The sequence below is a fragment of the Columba livia genome, chromosome 5 (genome assembly GCF_036013475.1).
Source record: "Columba livia isolate bColLiv1 breed racing homer chromosome 5, bColLiv1.pat.W.v2, whole genome shotgun sequence".
In the NCBI taxonomy this organism is placed as follows: domain Eukaryota; kingdom Metazoa; phylum Chordata; class Aves; order Columbiformes; family Columbidae; genus Columba; species Columba livia.
The window spans coordinates 47642567-47658744 of NC_088606.1; the positions used below are offsets into that span (position 1 = coordinate 47642567).

General features: G+C 38.5%; 2 protein-coding genes across 7 annotated transcripts in view; one reads left to right on the forward strand and one right to left on the reverse strand.

Annotated features, from left to right (window-relative positions):
- The window catches only part of IFTAP (intraflagellar transport associated protein), a 58999-nt gene that overhangs the window by 19919 nt on the left and 22902 nt on the right, over positions 1 to 16178 (reverse strand). For 3 of the 6 annotated variants that reach the window (XR_010473038.1, XM_065064857.1, XM_065064856.1), the window contains exons 3-7: positions 14371 to 14528; positions 12061 to 12132; positions 11771 to 11875; positions 10680 to 10734; positions 3214 to 3344 (exon numbers count right to left, since the gene is read on the reverse strand). Coding sequence is in view for 5 of the 6 variants with exons in the window: in XM_065064857.1 (XP_064920929.1) it covers positions 3214 to 3344; positions 10680 to 10734; positions 11771 to 11875; positions 12061 to 12132; positions 14371 to 14528 (521 nt within the window). In the remaining variant the exon portion in view is untranslated. The remainder of the gene's footprint in view (positions 1 to 3213; positions 3345 to 10679; positions 10735 to 11770; positions 11876 to 12060; positions 12133 to 14370; positions 14529 to 16178) is intronic. The other 3 variants (XM_065064858.1, XM_065064860.1, XM_065064859.1) reach the window with 3 other exon arrangements.
- Positions 4057 to 16178, forward strand: part of RAG2 (recombination activating 2) — a 40638-nt gene continuing 28516 nt past the window's right edge. Inside the window, exon 1 of the mRNA XM_065064837.1 lies at positions 4057 to 4160. The gene's annotated coding sequence lies outside the window, so the exon portion shown is untranslated. The remainder of the gene's footprint in view (positions 4161 to 16178) is intronic.

Consider the following 16178-nt stretch of genomic DNA (forward strand, 5'->3'; position numbering starts at 1 on the left):
GACAAGGAGCAGCATGAAGACTCAATAATCCAAAAGGAAATGGTGACTGACATGCTACACATAAGTCTATGAGGCCAAGGGTTCTGGGGGAGCTGGTGGAGGTGCTTCACCAAGCCACTTTCAATTATTTATCAGCAGCCCTGGTTAAGCGGGGAGGTCCCAGTTGACTGGAGATTAGTAAATGTGATGCCCATCCACAACAAGGGCCGGAAAGAGGACCCAAGGATCTACAGGCCTGTCAGTCTGACCTCAGTGCTGGGGAAGATTATGTAACAGATCATCCTGAGTGCCATCACAAACAGTTCAACCAGGCAATCAAACCCAGACAGCATGGGTTTATGAAAGGCAGGTCCTGCTTGACTAACCTGATCTCCATCTGTCACAAGGGGACCCGGTTAGTGAATGAAGGCTGTGGCTGTTGTCCACCTAGACTTTAGTAAAGCCATTGACACCATCTCCCCCAGCATTCCCCTAGGATGCTTATGGCTTAGACAGGTGTACTCTTTGCTGAGTACAAAACTAGCTGGATGGCTCAGCCCAAAGAGTTGTGGTGAATGGAGTTAAATCCAGTTGGTTTCTGGTCATGAATGGTGTTCCCCATGGATCAGTATTTATGCCAGTTCCATTTAATCTGTTTATCAATTATGTGTATGAAGGGATTAAGTGCACCCTCATTAAGTTTGCAGACGACACCAAGATGGGTGGGAGTGTTATGCTGCTGGAGGGTAGGATCTGACCGGCTGGAACACTGGGCTGAGGCCAACTGCATGAGGTTCAACAAGGACAAGGACAAGGGTCAGGTCCTGCACTTGGTTCACAAGAAGCCCATGCAACACTACAGGCTTGGAGAAGGGTGGCTGGAAAGCTGTCTGGTTGAAAAGGACCTGGAGGTGTTGGTCAACAGCCAGCTGAATATGAGCCAGCAATGTGCCCAGGTGGCCACAAAAGCCAATAGCATCCTCGCTTGTATCAGAAATAGTATAGCCAGCAGGACTAGGGAAGAGATTGTCCCACTATACTCAGCACTGGTGAGGCCACACCTTGAATACTGTGTTCAGTTTTGGGCCACCCACTACAAGAAAGACATTGAGGTGCTGGAGAGTTCAAAGAAGAGCAACAAAACTGGTGAAAGGTCTGGAGTGCAAGTCTTATGAGAAGCGCCTGAGCGATCTGGGGTTGTTTATCCTGGAGAAAAGGAGACTGAGGGGAGACCTGAAATGAGGTTACAGTAAAGGTGGGTGTTGGCCTCTTTTCCCAAGTAACAAGTGAATAAGATGAGAAGAAATGGCCTCAAGGTGCATCAGGGGAGGTTTAGATTGGATATTAGGAAATATTTTTTTCACTGAAAGGGTTGTCAGGCGTTGGAACAGGCTGCCCAGGGAAGTGATGGAGTTGCCATCCCTGGAGGTATTTGAAAGACGTGTATCTGGCACTTAGAGACATGGTTTAGTGGTGAACTTGGCACTGCTAGGTTTATGGTCGGACTCAGATATAAAGGTCTTTTCCAAGCTACATGATTTTATCATTCTATTTCAGGGAAAACCTATTTCTAACCAAATCCTGCCATAAGCAATGCAAGACTTTATTTTCAAGGCAATGACAACTTGAAGCACTAAGGGATTTTAAAATGGACCTGTTCAGTCTTGACAGTTCTAAAAATCAGGCCACAGTTACATTATATAAATGAAGTCTCAACTACGCATATAGTTCAGGGGGATGACGGCCTTTATCTTGAGCAGCCTGGCACCAGCCAAATGGTTGTGAAAATCATGCCTTTGTCCTTAAAAAATGCAGCAACCCTTAACCAATGTAATAATACTCAGTTTCTCTTTCATAATCCAACTTCTCCTCAAATGGAAATGAATTTTGCATGCAATGGGATCTTTATCTATTTTTCATGAATTATAGTTTAAAGAGTCATACGCAACCCTTTATGAACACTGCAGGCTGCTACAACCTTCCTTCTTCTTTGGTTTTATACAAAAGTTATGAAATGAGAAAACTACAAAACCTCATTCTAATTTTGTGTGTGTGTACCAATGGATATATCTCATGGCAAAAACCTTGAATTATGTCAATTCTTAGGGAAAAGAATATTTGCATTCAGAAAATGATGGGTGTTTAAGCTTGAAAGGTCATTTTAGAACATTTACTTTTTCCCTAAGCAGGCTTGTTCCTTATAGTAAAGAGTTTATTGCAAAGAACTAAACACAATTAAGCTCAGGAAAGGATGCACCATATGCACTGCTATAACATCAATACTTCGCTGGTCACACGTCACTTATAAACTTGATTTGAGCTTCATGGGACATCAATAAGCATATGAAACTACAAAAACTGGCCCATTTTAGCTAGAGGCTAACTTCAGCTTCTATTATAATGATTAGGCAGGGGAAAAGAGTTGTGAAGAATCCTCTGCAATAGAATCATCTCCAAAAGTTAATGCTCACACCAACTATTTTGATAGGAAGCTTAATGACTTAAAATGAGCCTGTGAGCAATCCACAGCTTCTGTTCCAGTTTGAAAACACCTGAAATTTTTAGGGAAAATGGCAATTCTAAAATAAAGCTTGTATTTTTTGTGTCTGGCTAAAAGACTCAGACTCCATAATACAAACTCCTCCACAACAGACCTAGAAAACACACTACTACTAATTCCCAAGAGGACAAATCCCAATTCTTATCACAATATATTCTAAAACTTTTTTTTTTTTTTTTTTTTTACATTTCACATCAAAGGGATCATTCACTCCCTCCTTTTTGCAAAAGATGGTTTCTATATTCAGCCAAATGAGAACTGCAGGATGTTGTAAGATCTTGAGATTGCTGGATAATTAACTGGCTCGTTATTCTTTACCTAAAAGGTTTGTTAAAAGGTCAAAAAGTGCAAGAGTTTACTTGAATATTCTGTGTGTTACACCAATTAAATATTAAAAAGCCTACATACAGTTTGAAGTGTTGAAGCACACATTTTTTAAATGTAGGATTACACAGTAGCAGTGTGCAAGATAAAATAGTACCTTTCTGTTAGAATGTTTATCTCAATTCTTAATGCATTTAAGAATTCATTAATAATTTTAAAATTAATAATCTGATTTGTTAACTCAGAACAGTTCCACATATTCCATCTACATCTCTCTGTTCTTGTGGAAATAACACTAGAGGCCAAGATGTTTAAAAAAAAACAACAAAACCACAATTTTGACCTCTTACCTCTTGGGCTTTGCTGTCTGAGGGCTGTGGAACTAATGAGGTTCTGAACTTCACTTGAATAGGCTTATCAAAAAAGGGTGTACAGGAAGTCACCGTCTGTTCCACCTCTCCTGGGAGAACCAATGATCCTGCTGAATAAAAAGTAGTCAACTTTGCCCTTCCATTCAACGCACAAACTAGAAAAATCCTGTGTAAAATCTTGTGGTGCTCAGACATAGGCAGAAGCTTGTTAGTCAAATTGTGCTGTACTTACTGTTTCATGATATGTAATATAGGCAGCTGTCTTTAAAACAGATCTATGCAGTCCTGAGCTAAAATCTAGATAACAAACTGTACTACTGTGAGAGCCTTGAAGTGTGCCCCCCATCCTTTGAAAAACAAAGGACTCATTATTGGTCTATGTTATGCCTTAAACAGCTGGGTTTTGCAGCTTTTGCCAGGAAAAGTCAAATGGCTGCGAAGGCAGACATGCTATCTTTTCACCTTAAGGTCCCGCAGAACAAAGGCATACATTTTTGAGATAAAGACAATTAACAGTGTTTCATTCCTGGGAAACTGGGATGATCAAGATGGGTCATTGAGCACACAATCAGCCGCTAGGAGAAACCACAAACCACCAGCTACCCCTAATGGACAAAACAACTCACTTCTGGTCAGCACTACAACCATTTCTCTAATTTTTTGACCACCAACTCATTCCTGGAACAGTCTTCTTAATTAGCATGAAGAGCAAGCAGAGGGAGGAGACAAACTGCCGTCTCCTATCTCACATGCAAATGGATTGGGTTATAAAAGTTCCTCATTTGGGACACTTTTTAGTCTGTGTTTTGTCAGTGTGTTTTGCATATGTGTTTGTATATGTGTGTGTGTGCACGTATGTGTGCACTGCACGGCATTAACGAAGTTTTGCAACCACCACCAAGCCAGCTACAGAGAACAACAGAGTGGTGAGATCTTACCTTTTCTTCTGATATCTTAACCTATCTCTCTCTTTTTCCTCTCTCTCTCTTTCTAAGTTTATTCTGGGCAAGTAAGAGTAATATCTTGTGAGTTTTGTTGTTAAAGTCTTGCTAAGTTTTTATGACATAGTTACAAACTTTTGCCAAGCCACTATTCACAGTAATCCCACTGAGTGGTGTCTAGTAAATCTGTGATTTAATTGAACTTCTTGGGTGATTGTAGTCACTTTGTGTAACTGCACAGAGCATTCAAAAGTTAAACTTTGCACTCACCCCAGTTGAGTTGGGACAGGACAACTATACTAAGGAAAAATCGAACTCGGTTGAGAATACACTGGTAGCTCTTCTTTGTGGAGGAGACCAAATCAAAAATCTAGATATAGATGGTCCTAAACTCAGAGAACACCTGGGATTAGATTCATCTCTTTCATAAGAAAGAAGTAAGGTCCTGAGCAGGGATGTCTGCAGCAGGAGTTATAAGATACCAGACTGAATGCCAGTCTTGCCATTGATTAGCTGGACAGTCTCATTCAATTCTCTTTTGCTAGAGTTTCACTACTTGTAAATTTGACATAAAGAATCTTTGCAAAGTGTCTTTACATGGACTCTCTCAAAACATTAAATAAAAATATCTGGTAGAAGTACAAATATCGTCCAGTACAGTAGCAGATGACTCTCTTGTCTGAGGATATTTCATGGATGTTTGTCCCTCTCTGAGCTTTCCAAAAATAGATACTTGAGAGGACTTCCGTATACCTGGGACACAGGACTACTTAAGCTTCCCACATGGGCAGGATTTGGTCCACGGTTCACAAATGCACAGACTTTATGGATCACTCTTCCTTAGCATACTTCAGCAAAACGTTCATACTCGGAACAGTGGGTTTGCTTTCTATCACAGCCTCAGAAGGACATGCCTTAGGTTTAGAAATATGTTGTAATATGAATCAAACTCAGCTGTGCTACATCTCAGATGTATTCATCTTGTCTCAGTAACATTTTTATGAAGGAACTTAAGGGAACCATATGTCTTGCAATTTAGTCAAAGGATTATGCAAATCTACCTACTATTTTTTCTGGCTGATACACAAGTTTCTTTACAGCTTCATTCTACATTTTAGTAGTTTCATTTCCTCTTGAAATCTCAGAATATATTTTCAAAGCGTTGTTTCAATGTTAGTGAATAGAACCAAGGGGTACATAGACGCAGGGTGAAAAGGAAGAAGCAGCAATTTCTCTCTACCTGCACACTTTTATCACAGTAGTGGAGTTACAAGCCTCTCATTCTCCTGTAAATCTACACTTGAAAATAATGATTTCCCAGCTAAGCCTAAGTAAAAAATCCATAATCAAATTCTTCATTTAGTTTTATTCTGGCAATTGTGTGATATTACAAAGCCAGCAGGACTTTAGACTTGAAAAGTAGAATGTTCTTTTAAAAAGAGATTAATTCATTCCCTTGGATAACTCATTCCTGGATTTTGGGGTTTTGATCCATGATTCATGTATAAGTGGTTTCCAGTTTTCATCCCTATTCTGTTGGTTGCTTATACCTATCTCTAGTCATCTGTGCGCTTTCCGTACTTGTTTTCAGCATAGCATCTACTCTTACTCTGCATCGGTTAAGTGAGAAAGCTTTCCGAGAAGTTCACTGGTATATATACTATGTCTTGAAATGCTCTGCAACTGTTTGGTTTTTTTGAATTTCCAGAACTTGGTCAAAACCGTTTGCAGGACAGAAGGAAGATCTGAATATTTGTTTAAAGGCAATGACTTCTTCTGTTATTGTTTCAAACTTGCACCCTAAATATATATCCTCACTGAAGGCAGGAAAGCCTGGACATCAGGAGGTCTCTATCACCTCCTGATAGAAGCACTGATTATTTCTGTACTATCAGCTCCCCCCTTGCCAATAGACCAATCTGCGGAGAGAAGATGAGGAGGAAGCACTATTATGTAACAATCTGGCAATGGCTCAGAAAGACAACAAAAATTAGAACAGAAGGAAATTTATTTTTGCTTTTAGCAAGAAGCACTTGTCATACTCAGAACGTCAGTTCCACTATTTTAAGGTTCATTACTAATGCAAACAAAATTTCAAATTCCCTCCAATCATCCCATAAGAACACGGTAATCAACCTTTCTTTGCCAGTAGACATGCCAGAAATGAGCTTTGTCTCTCTATCCTGGCTGCATGACAGCATATGAAAGTCTAATTGGTAAATGCTGCTTTCCTTGATAATGTTTAATCAAGAAACTCCTTCAGAGAGAAAAACTGGGGAGTTTTGACAGTCCTCCTTCTCAGTGGGAGCTCCCAAAGGAACCGTAGGCTATTGTAAGATCTAGCCAGTACCTCACAGCTGGTTCAGGCTGATGCTACAGCACTAGTGGATGATGATCCTAATTACACTGCTAATTATGTTCTCTGTGGAGGTGATTAATTAGCAACAGGAAAGCCTTGGATACTGCCAACAGCACCATAGATAAACTGAGCAGGTAATGATATCAAAAATCTGAGAAGAGATTTTGAAATGTACCTCTTCTCATACCATGAGGCATCAACTTCCTGGATGACATGGCAGTGAGCTTTGACGGTTTTACTCAAGTCCAGCATACTTTAACGCAGGAATATTTGGAAACTGATCTATTCTCCTCTCTTTAGTTTTTGCTCATTGTGTACCACTGACATTAATTAAAAGTATAGAAAAAAGAATCTATTGTCACAAACCTGATTTGAACTTTCAAGACTGAAGAATTTCAAAGTGTTGTTTGATTCTTTAGCTTTACTGTAGCCAAATGATGCCCAGCTACAGGTTTTGCCACTTTCAGACACTACATTTCACAAAAAAGCTGTTAATGAGGAGCTGGGGAAAGAGGTAGTGATAACGAAAGAAGCTTAAAAGCTAAATTTTGCTCTCTCCTCTGATTCTCAGGCTTTAGGCTTTTAGCCCCAAAGAGTTCCCTAGTGTGGAATCATCTTGAGGCAGTGTTAAATGGATTGCAGAGACTATAGAAGAAAAGAAATTAACCAGCTGGGGTGAGCCCAATACTTGGAAAAATCCACATAATACAATAATGAATCCCCTTTCTCAACCTGATTTTTCTGTACAGACTCAAAAAATAAATAGAAAGGCACAGATAATGGAAAATAACATATATTGATATAATTTGCCTAAATAATTATTTAAATAATCAAATAGTTATGCTTGGCCTCAGTTTCAAAGTAACTGAGTCAGTTAGGTTCTCCTCAATCTCTGTGGGGTTACAGAGAACTGGGACTTTGAAAAGGCAAGTTTACAGTACTTCAGGGCTCCAAAACAGATTAGGATGAGAATCTGATATCATTGCCTATGCTGTCTCACTCATACATTTAATTAGTCCTATTTTAATTTTCTCTAGCATTCAAAAATAGCACACTCAAGGTCTCTAGACATGCTTTTTACATATTTTGTACTTTATACAAATATTACTTATTATTACCTAACTATCCTGCAAGCCCTGCAGCAAGTGATTTGTCACCAGTCCTGGAAAGGAATTCTGCCACCAACACAAAGGTACTTGGCATTCTCCATCCATCCCTGGAGAAAGCCTCATCATTTTCATTGTTGCCTTAAGCTACTTACAGCTACAGATGAAATTCAGTAAGAAAGAGCGATTAAACAGTCTATGATACACATGCTGTCTCTACATGATGCATTAAAGTTATGGTTTAGGGCAACAATTTTATTCTGCCAATCACAGTTTACTATGCCAAAATCCCACAATGCGAAGCACTGCCCTGTTTTCAGGCTTTCAGCCCAGTGTTGTCTAATGAAAACAGCTACAATTAATTTGCATGATAGCCAAATCTATGGGCTGCTTTTCCTTTTTTTTTTTCTTTTAAGAAGCAGGTGTATTCATTCAAACCTTAAAAGACATTGCACTTAGGACAATAAGCTGAGGAAAAAAAAAAAAAAAAGACGGAAAAAAAACCCACTAGAGTGTTTCTTCCAGGACATCTCACAAAAAGCACCGGTTTTGATGGATGTTTTAATACCTATTTTCTATCATGCTTTTCACACTGTCAACTCTGAGCCACTTAATGTACAGTTGCTAACTCAGCTAACTGATCTGCCCTTTAAAGCTAAAAAAAGTACAGAGAAACTCAACTGTTGCCAATAATACGTAGAGATAAAAGCTTGTTGTAATTATACTCATAAGGTATGATATTTTTCACTTAAAACTATCATTTGTTCTGCCATACAGGTGGCAGCATTTAGAAAGACCAGTAACAGAATATTTTTCAAGTTTGTGTCACACTTTGCTTATAAGCTAACTGGAATTCTTCAGAATTAGTCCTTTATTAAGGTGGTCATGAGGTATATTATTTTATATTACTTTATTATTACAAGCAATAGAAGCAACACCATTTTATATTTTAATTTGCATTTTGTTGCTCTGGTTTCTACAGCAGTAAGGTTATACCTTTCTTATTATGAAGCCTATCAAGTGGATTTTGACTTGTAAGACAACTATCAAACTGTAAGTCCTTTTTTCTGCACTTAGCAGTCAAGGGGAAATTTTTCATCTTGAGTCAACAACCACGTCCACTGAAGAAGCCCTGGGCAAGATCCAGGCTGTGGCTTTTCCAGATATAAATTTGCAAGCTATTCACTTTCCTTACAGAGTTTAGAAGGAATAAAATATCTTCTGGCTATGCAGTCTCGATGGTATAAAATACAATCTCAATGCTAAATGTTGTTAGTGAGCACTGTTGATTGCGTAGGCATTGATATGATTTCTTTCTGCACTGAGGCAGTCTGTGCAGGGAGTTCTGTCTCATGGGAAGAACTGAGGAAAACAGAGATTGAAAGCCAAATCAAACGTCACGTAAAAAGCGAGGAGTTAGCACACTGATAATCTACAGTAGTGGGGGTATAATGTTATGTTTATTGTTCTTAAAATTACCAATAAAAGCACTAACTGAAAGGTTTCCCAATGTGGCTTGCATAAGGTGCTATTCAGACAGTAAAAGCAGATGACTGTTTTTGTAATTTTCATCTTGTTCAAATGCAGTCTGTTTTACTAGTGTTTTCTAAACATATGTGATTAACATTTACTCTTGAATACACATGAATACACAGAAATAAGTGAAAAGCCCCCAGAGAGGCAAGGTCTGGCATAGTTCAGAAAGTGGCAAGCAAGCTCCAGCAGAGCTCTCCTTTCCTCACTGCCTTCCTTGGTATTTCAGTGTTGGGCTTATTTCTCATCATCTAATTTGTGGCTTGTTTTGAACCAGAGCTATACAAGAATACTTTTATGAAATAGATACAGACAATTCTCATTTCATTCTGATACAAGTGAAATGTGGGTTTAGGCTTCCATCAGTGAGCCTCAGGTTTGGGGTTTTTTGTTTGTTTGTTTTAATAGATATGATCATAATTTAAGAAAAACATAAAACAATGTCCTACAAATGGAAAAATGGGCACATATGAACACTGCACTCAAAAAAATCTTTGAAGTCTGTACCTGATACAAGACTGCTATCTCACTCCCTCCTTCCTGAAATGCCCAGGCTGGGGAAAGAATATTTGCTGTAAACATGACATATGTTGGTTTATTACTTTCTTCTGAGTTACAGCCAAGATCCAAATATTAATCAACTGAAAGTCTCTAAGCCATCTAACTATGAATAGGAATTCTGCGCATGCAGAAAGACTAATCTAAGATTAGACAGACTACTCAAATGCCAATAACCAAGGAATTGAGGACCAAAGTCCTGCTCTGTAACAGCTTCTTTCAGTGACCTTAGGTAAATCCCTTAATCTGTGTGGCTTGGTTTCTTTGTGCAGTTGCAGGTATACATGAGGAAAACACATTTAATCACTAAAAGGTCATCAACTCTAGTGGTAATAAAGACCACACAAGCACCTGTGATAGACAAATAATTACAAACACTATGTTTCTAGTTACTTCTTAGAGCTGGTAGAGCTAAAATTATTATAGGTGTATGGAACAGTTCAACACAACTCAAAATGCTCATAATGGGAATTTGTAAAGAAGTTCACTGTGAATTCAAAAGTAGTCTCATCTATTTTAATCCCAGGATCAAATCATTTTAATAGACAGGCACAACATTTTAATTAAATATTTCCACTTCATAGAACTCTCAGCACCCACATTACTTTGTGGAAAAACTTTTGTAATTAAAATAATTTCAATACAAAATAGAAGTGCAGAAAAATGTAGAAACATTGCTAACAAGAAGTGTTCTGTAACTCTGAAAAATCTTGGGAAAGAAAAACTGCTTATCAGGACACAGTATGATAAATATTCCTTATAATTTATTATCTCATTACCTCTTAGCATGAGGAAATGAGTACTTTAATTTGGGGAACTTGGGCAATTTGTGGAATTTTCTAGTAACAGAAAAACTGAGGAAGAACTTCTTTTTTAGAGGTGGTCTACACAATGTCTATACACTTGAATCCAAAGACAAACAATGATAAAAAGGGGAGTGAAACCTACCACTGCATGTCTCTTCGTCTGTGTCTGTATCTTCCAAATCTAAGCACTTGTCCATCTGCCGTATAAAACCCCAAATTAGAAACAGATTACAATGTAGGAATTCCATTTATTACAGCAGAATCCAGAGCTAAGCAAAAAAGTATTACATTCTCTCCTTCATCTTCTCAAGTTTCCTCTGCATGTTTCCAAGCAAGCATATGAATTTTCTTTGAAATGGGTAACCCAAAGGAAATACTTTTAAGTATAGGGAAAGACTTGCTGTCACAATTGCAGCATATCAACTACAGTGATAGGTAAGAAGCTCAGGCTTTACAACAACTTTTCCAGGAACTTAGTGGGAAAATGGAGAAGTAAAATATTTCCACAGGAAAAAGATACATGGTAAGGTACTCTGCAGTTTTGCAAGCTCACCACATACGGCACAGAGACAATACATGCCGTAGGCAAAGCAGAGCTTGATCCTTCTGTTTTGATACTAGTGGTGAACTGAAGAGGAAATAAAAAAAGCTAAGAATTCTGAAATGTTTAGTATTCCATCTGGGATACCGTGCTACTGTTGTATCAGGCTGATGTCCCTTCAAAACAGCTTAAACTATCTAAAACTTAAAACAACAAAACACATTTCTTATTTCAAGTAGCACTCTGACTAGATGCATAGGGTGAGAGTGAAAGGCCTTTCCCAGCCTATGTGAAAATAGTGTTACCATGGAAGATTTACTATATGCACTGGGTAGTCTTCTGTGTTTCCATGCAGTAATTAGACATGCTCTTAGATATTTTTTGCAACCTGATTTGACACCATCCTCATCAACACTTACATAACATTTACACTTTAAAAGTACATACTTATTAACATTATCATTGACCTCATTAATGTTTATAAATATATAAAGGGTGACTTTCACAAGGATGGAGCCAGGCTCTTCTTGCTGACAACCAATGGTAAGACAAGGGGCAATGGGTTCAAACTGAAACACAGGAGAGTCCACTTAAATATGAGAAGAAACTTCTCAGTGAGGGTGACAGAACACTGGAACAGGCTGCCCAGGGGGCTTGTGGAGTCTCCTTCTCTGGAGACATTCAAAACCCACCTGGACACATTCCTGTGTAACCTCGTCTAGGTGTTCCTGCTCCAGCAAGGGGATCAGACTGGATGAGCTTTTGAGGTCCCTTCCTATCCCCAACATTCCGTGATTCTGTGAAAAAAAATTTTGGATGGCAATGCTCTCATCCTTCTTTCCCACAGATTTGGAAACAAATACATCAACAAATTGTAAGTACTTTGTAAATTAATAAAGCAAAAATCTGTCATGTTCTACTCATAATGCCCACTTCAAAGAAAATCATAATGGGGATTTGTAAAAATCAAAGAAAAACTCACCTTCACTCTTTCAGACAGACTGAGATTATTTCCATCAGAGCCACGAGCTTTCCAGCTCTCACTCATCACTGCCTGTAGATAGATAGGCAGAAATATTTATATGCACAAAACAGAAACAAAATCACAGTCAAAGCTCTTACTGATTTACACATATAGATCCTCTACTGTGTATTTAAATTTTTGAAAAAATTGAATGCAGTGCTCCTGCAAATAGAGTGCATGCAGGTAGTCCTCTGAAATCTTACACAGGACCAGACTGAATCAACGGGAACAACAGTGCAAATAATCGTAACATGCCTAAAAAGCAGCATTCAGAACAGACGCACTGTTTTCAATACCAGTTTTTTTTCTCTTCTTCATTAGGGCAGGCTTAAAGGTTACAGTGGCGAACTTACTGCATTACAGCCTCCTCTTGCTATAATTCTAGTAATTTTTCTGATGCATTCTACTACTACTTTATTTGTTTCTTAAACTGCTAATGTGACAAAAATGTGCAGCCATGCCTGAAACTTTTTTTCTGTAGCAACAAACATTAAGATGTTCCATTGAATAAAGGATAATGGAAGTTGCCCATTGCTTTATGGGGCAGAAAGCAAATTCGAAGAGTCTAGAGTAAGACATGCAGAGGCAGTCTATCACAATAAGCAATCCATATTCTTCATCAGAAAAATGGCAAAAAGAGTCTTGTCATTATTATTACACAATCAACTGACAGAATCCATTTTTTTTTTCTAAAAGCCTCACTTGATTCCATCTCAAAGGGATGTGCTAGTAGGAAGGAAAATTACAGCTTGTGCTTTTTGACTGAGGCCTGGCAGGCCCATAATTTGAAGGTGCTTAAATGTGTTGCTCTGGGTATTGCACAAAATTACTTTCTACTTCTTTTTTAATAGTTTAATGAAGGGGATTTTTGAGTACAGGCTAGATCACATCTTAGTTATTTGTTATTCAGGCAGGAGGGCAGAAGTTCTTAACAAGAGGTCTCAGATTTCCATCTTGCTCTCTCCATATGATGTCTGTTGTTTTCCTGTCCCTACACATCAAATCCTTAATCTCATGTGTTTCAGATGATTAAAAATGCCTCTAGCCTGCCTACTGTTTACTTTAGGTATCTGAAGCAATCTAGCTTCAGTAACACAGAATTCAGTACTTCCTAAAATCCTCAAGAAACAAAATATATCTGTGCATGCTGGTGTCAAAGAGTGATAGGGATAATGGCTCAAACATAGTGGCAAAACCAGTTCATCCAGCCACAGGATATGGTACGTTCAGTATAAGGTGAATTGCGATTTACGTATCAACAAGCTAACAAGCCACAGACAAGGCTGGTTGGCTGATACAGGAGGTGGGGGATGTGCCAGAGGGCACGTAGCTCTGCCTTCTGATATACCCAGCATGGCAAAAGGGAAAAGCTGAGACTCTTCAAGATGACCCAAGACTTGTCAATCATTCACAGTCACTCCCCCCTCAGACTTTTCTATCTTGCAATAACACCTCCACAAAAGACCAAAAATTATGCAAGCAGGCAACCCAGAGGGCTATAAAGGCCCACCTTGTGCAAGCACCACTCTGCACACCAGCCTCATCACATGAACTGAACAAGACACTGGAGGATGTCACACATGGCTGGATCTGAGACTATGAACTCTATCACACATACAGCAGAGCCATAAGGATGGTGAAATTCTTCTCTCTCTTTTCTTTCTTTCCTATACTTCTATTCTTTTGCTTCCCTTTTTATAAGTAATATAGTGACATAAGATTGACAGCCCCACATATGCCGCAAACTTTTCAGGTTTACCAATTGAACCTACAATAACATAAATTCTTCTGCCACCAAATCACATGCCAATTGGGCCAAGCTGCAAAATAAAAGCCTTTTGTTTACAGACCTTAAGTACTGTATGTACCGTTTTCCAGCCAAGGGGACCCATGAACCTGACTCACTTCTCCCCCCGACTCATACCTCTGGGTGGGATGTGACAGGTGGCATCCATACTCTCAAGGCTTTTTCGATTTTGCTAACCTCTATTGTTAACTGCAGTCTTCAGTGAAAGCATTAATAAGGTCTCTGCAGGTTGCCTTATTTATTAGTCAGATTATGGCAGCTCTTCAGTAGAGCAAATGCCACTGCCAAGTGTGATCTCTGCAAGTATCTCTGTAAACACTGTATATTTAGGTAGTATTTTAAATATTTGCCTTAGCTGAGATAAATATCACTAGCCTCTAACATTTGGACAGTGTATCTCCCCATATTTTCATCTGTTTGAATGTGGTGCTTGTCCACGTGAACAAATGTTAACTCATTACCTCATTCTTATTTGACATCTGTGGTGGCAGAGACACCCATATTTCTTTGCTTCTTTCAGGTGAACCATCATTTTTATTTCCATTTGATAATTCAGAAGTAGAAAATGTTTTTCTCAGGGAGTCCGCTTTAACTCCTTGAATTGTCTTCCCCTCTTTGTCTGCAAGGAGAATCACACCAGATCAGAAAACATAATGAACTATCCAGGAAAAAGAAAACTGTGAATGTCATTAGCTCTAATATTGACTTATTTTACACATTTACTTTTCCTCTCCTGCTCAGAGCTTCCATGTGCATCACATACCTGTATTTTGCAATCTTTATGATAAAATCCAATACGCAATTTGAACTTCAAGTACACAGAGTATCACCTGCTCCTCAATATTGAAGAATTGTCTCAAAAGCTTATGCAATATACAGAAAACATGATAAAATAACCTGAGAGCTGAAAACACCCAAAACAAGCAAGACAGTAAGTAAGGTTACATATTAGTTTTTATTTAAAACCTTTGTTTAAATGGTCTCTGATTGCTGCACAAAATGTGTCTGTGCCTTCATCTGGCACTACAAAAGCCAGCATGTATGAAGACATGCGATCTGTGCTCACAAAATCACTTGATATCTTAAGCAGTTAAAGGGCACATATTCCTTTACATACCTAACTGATGGTATACTGAAGAGAACCTGCCAAATTCATGTATACTGTGATTAAGTTATAAAAGACATACCCATCATTAACCAATTGACATGAGATAAATGCTTTCTGACCACCTGCAAAATGAGGGGATATTTTTCAAGTTTTAGATCCTCTGCATGACAAGAGGGAGACAGAAGATTAAGTGATACATTGTTTGAAGCAGAGTGCTTAGCTTATATTTAACTAATAATTAACAGGTGTATTGTAAGTAAGAAACAGAACAATTATAACTAACATAATCAATTATTTCTTAGTATAGGTGTATTGTATGTCAAAATTTTCAAAAATTGTAATGCATATGTAATAATTATGTGAATATAAGCAACAGAAGAGTATCCAGTCACTGGAGCACTTATGGAGAATGATCCCCAGTGTTCCCCAGCACTGAAAAAAATAAAAGAATGCCGCTTAACAGTGTAACTCACTATGCTGTTAAGTTTATTTCTTCGTTTCAGTACCTCCTTATCAAGCACAAGAAAGACCTCTGATTTTGATCAGAGTACAGTGATGAACTAATACAAAAATTGAGTAGTTCTTGTATTTTCTAGCTTGGTATCTTGGTATCATCCTGTTTATACTGACTATCAGCCCAAACATGTGCCCCATGTGTACATCTCACAACCCTTAGAGCAAATACCCATGTTGCCTAGTATAGAAGTGAGCCTTGGCAATTCTTGTCAGTGCTGACAGTGATACTGGCTGTGAATCCACCCAGGGCCAGCACCCTCAGAGCTCTCGGGTGTTCATGGGCACCACTGCCATAACCTCCACAAGTACAGATGTACTGAAAGGTCCTATGACCTAATCACCATATCCTTAGTTAGTGAAACACCTCATTTGAGCTGATTTCTTTAGGTACTGCTGCTTTCACTGTTTAAAAACTATAGTATGCCCTTGACTTAGCTTACTACCTATTTGATATCTCCCCTATATCAGTGACCTGACTGAGTGGAAAAAATTTGCAAGTAAATATTTTTTTAATTGGGATCAGACTAACAAACAGCAATACGCCGGTGATATTTCACAGAATCACAGAACGGTTAGGGTTATAAGGGACCTCTGGAGATCATTTAGTCCAACCCACCTGCTAAAGCAGGTTCACCTAAGGTAGAT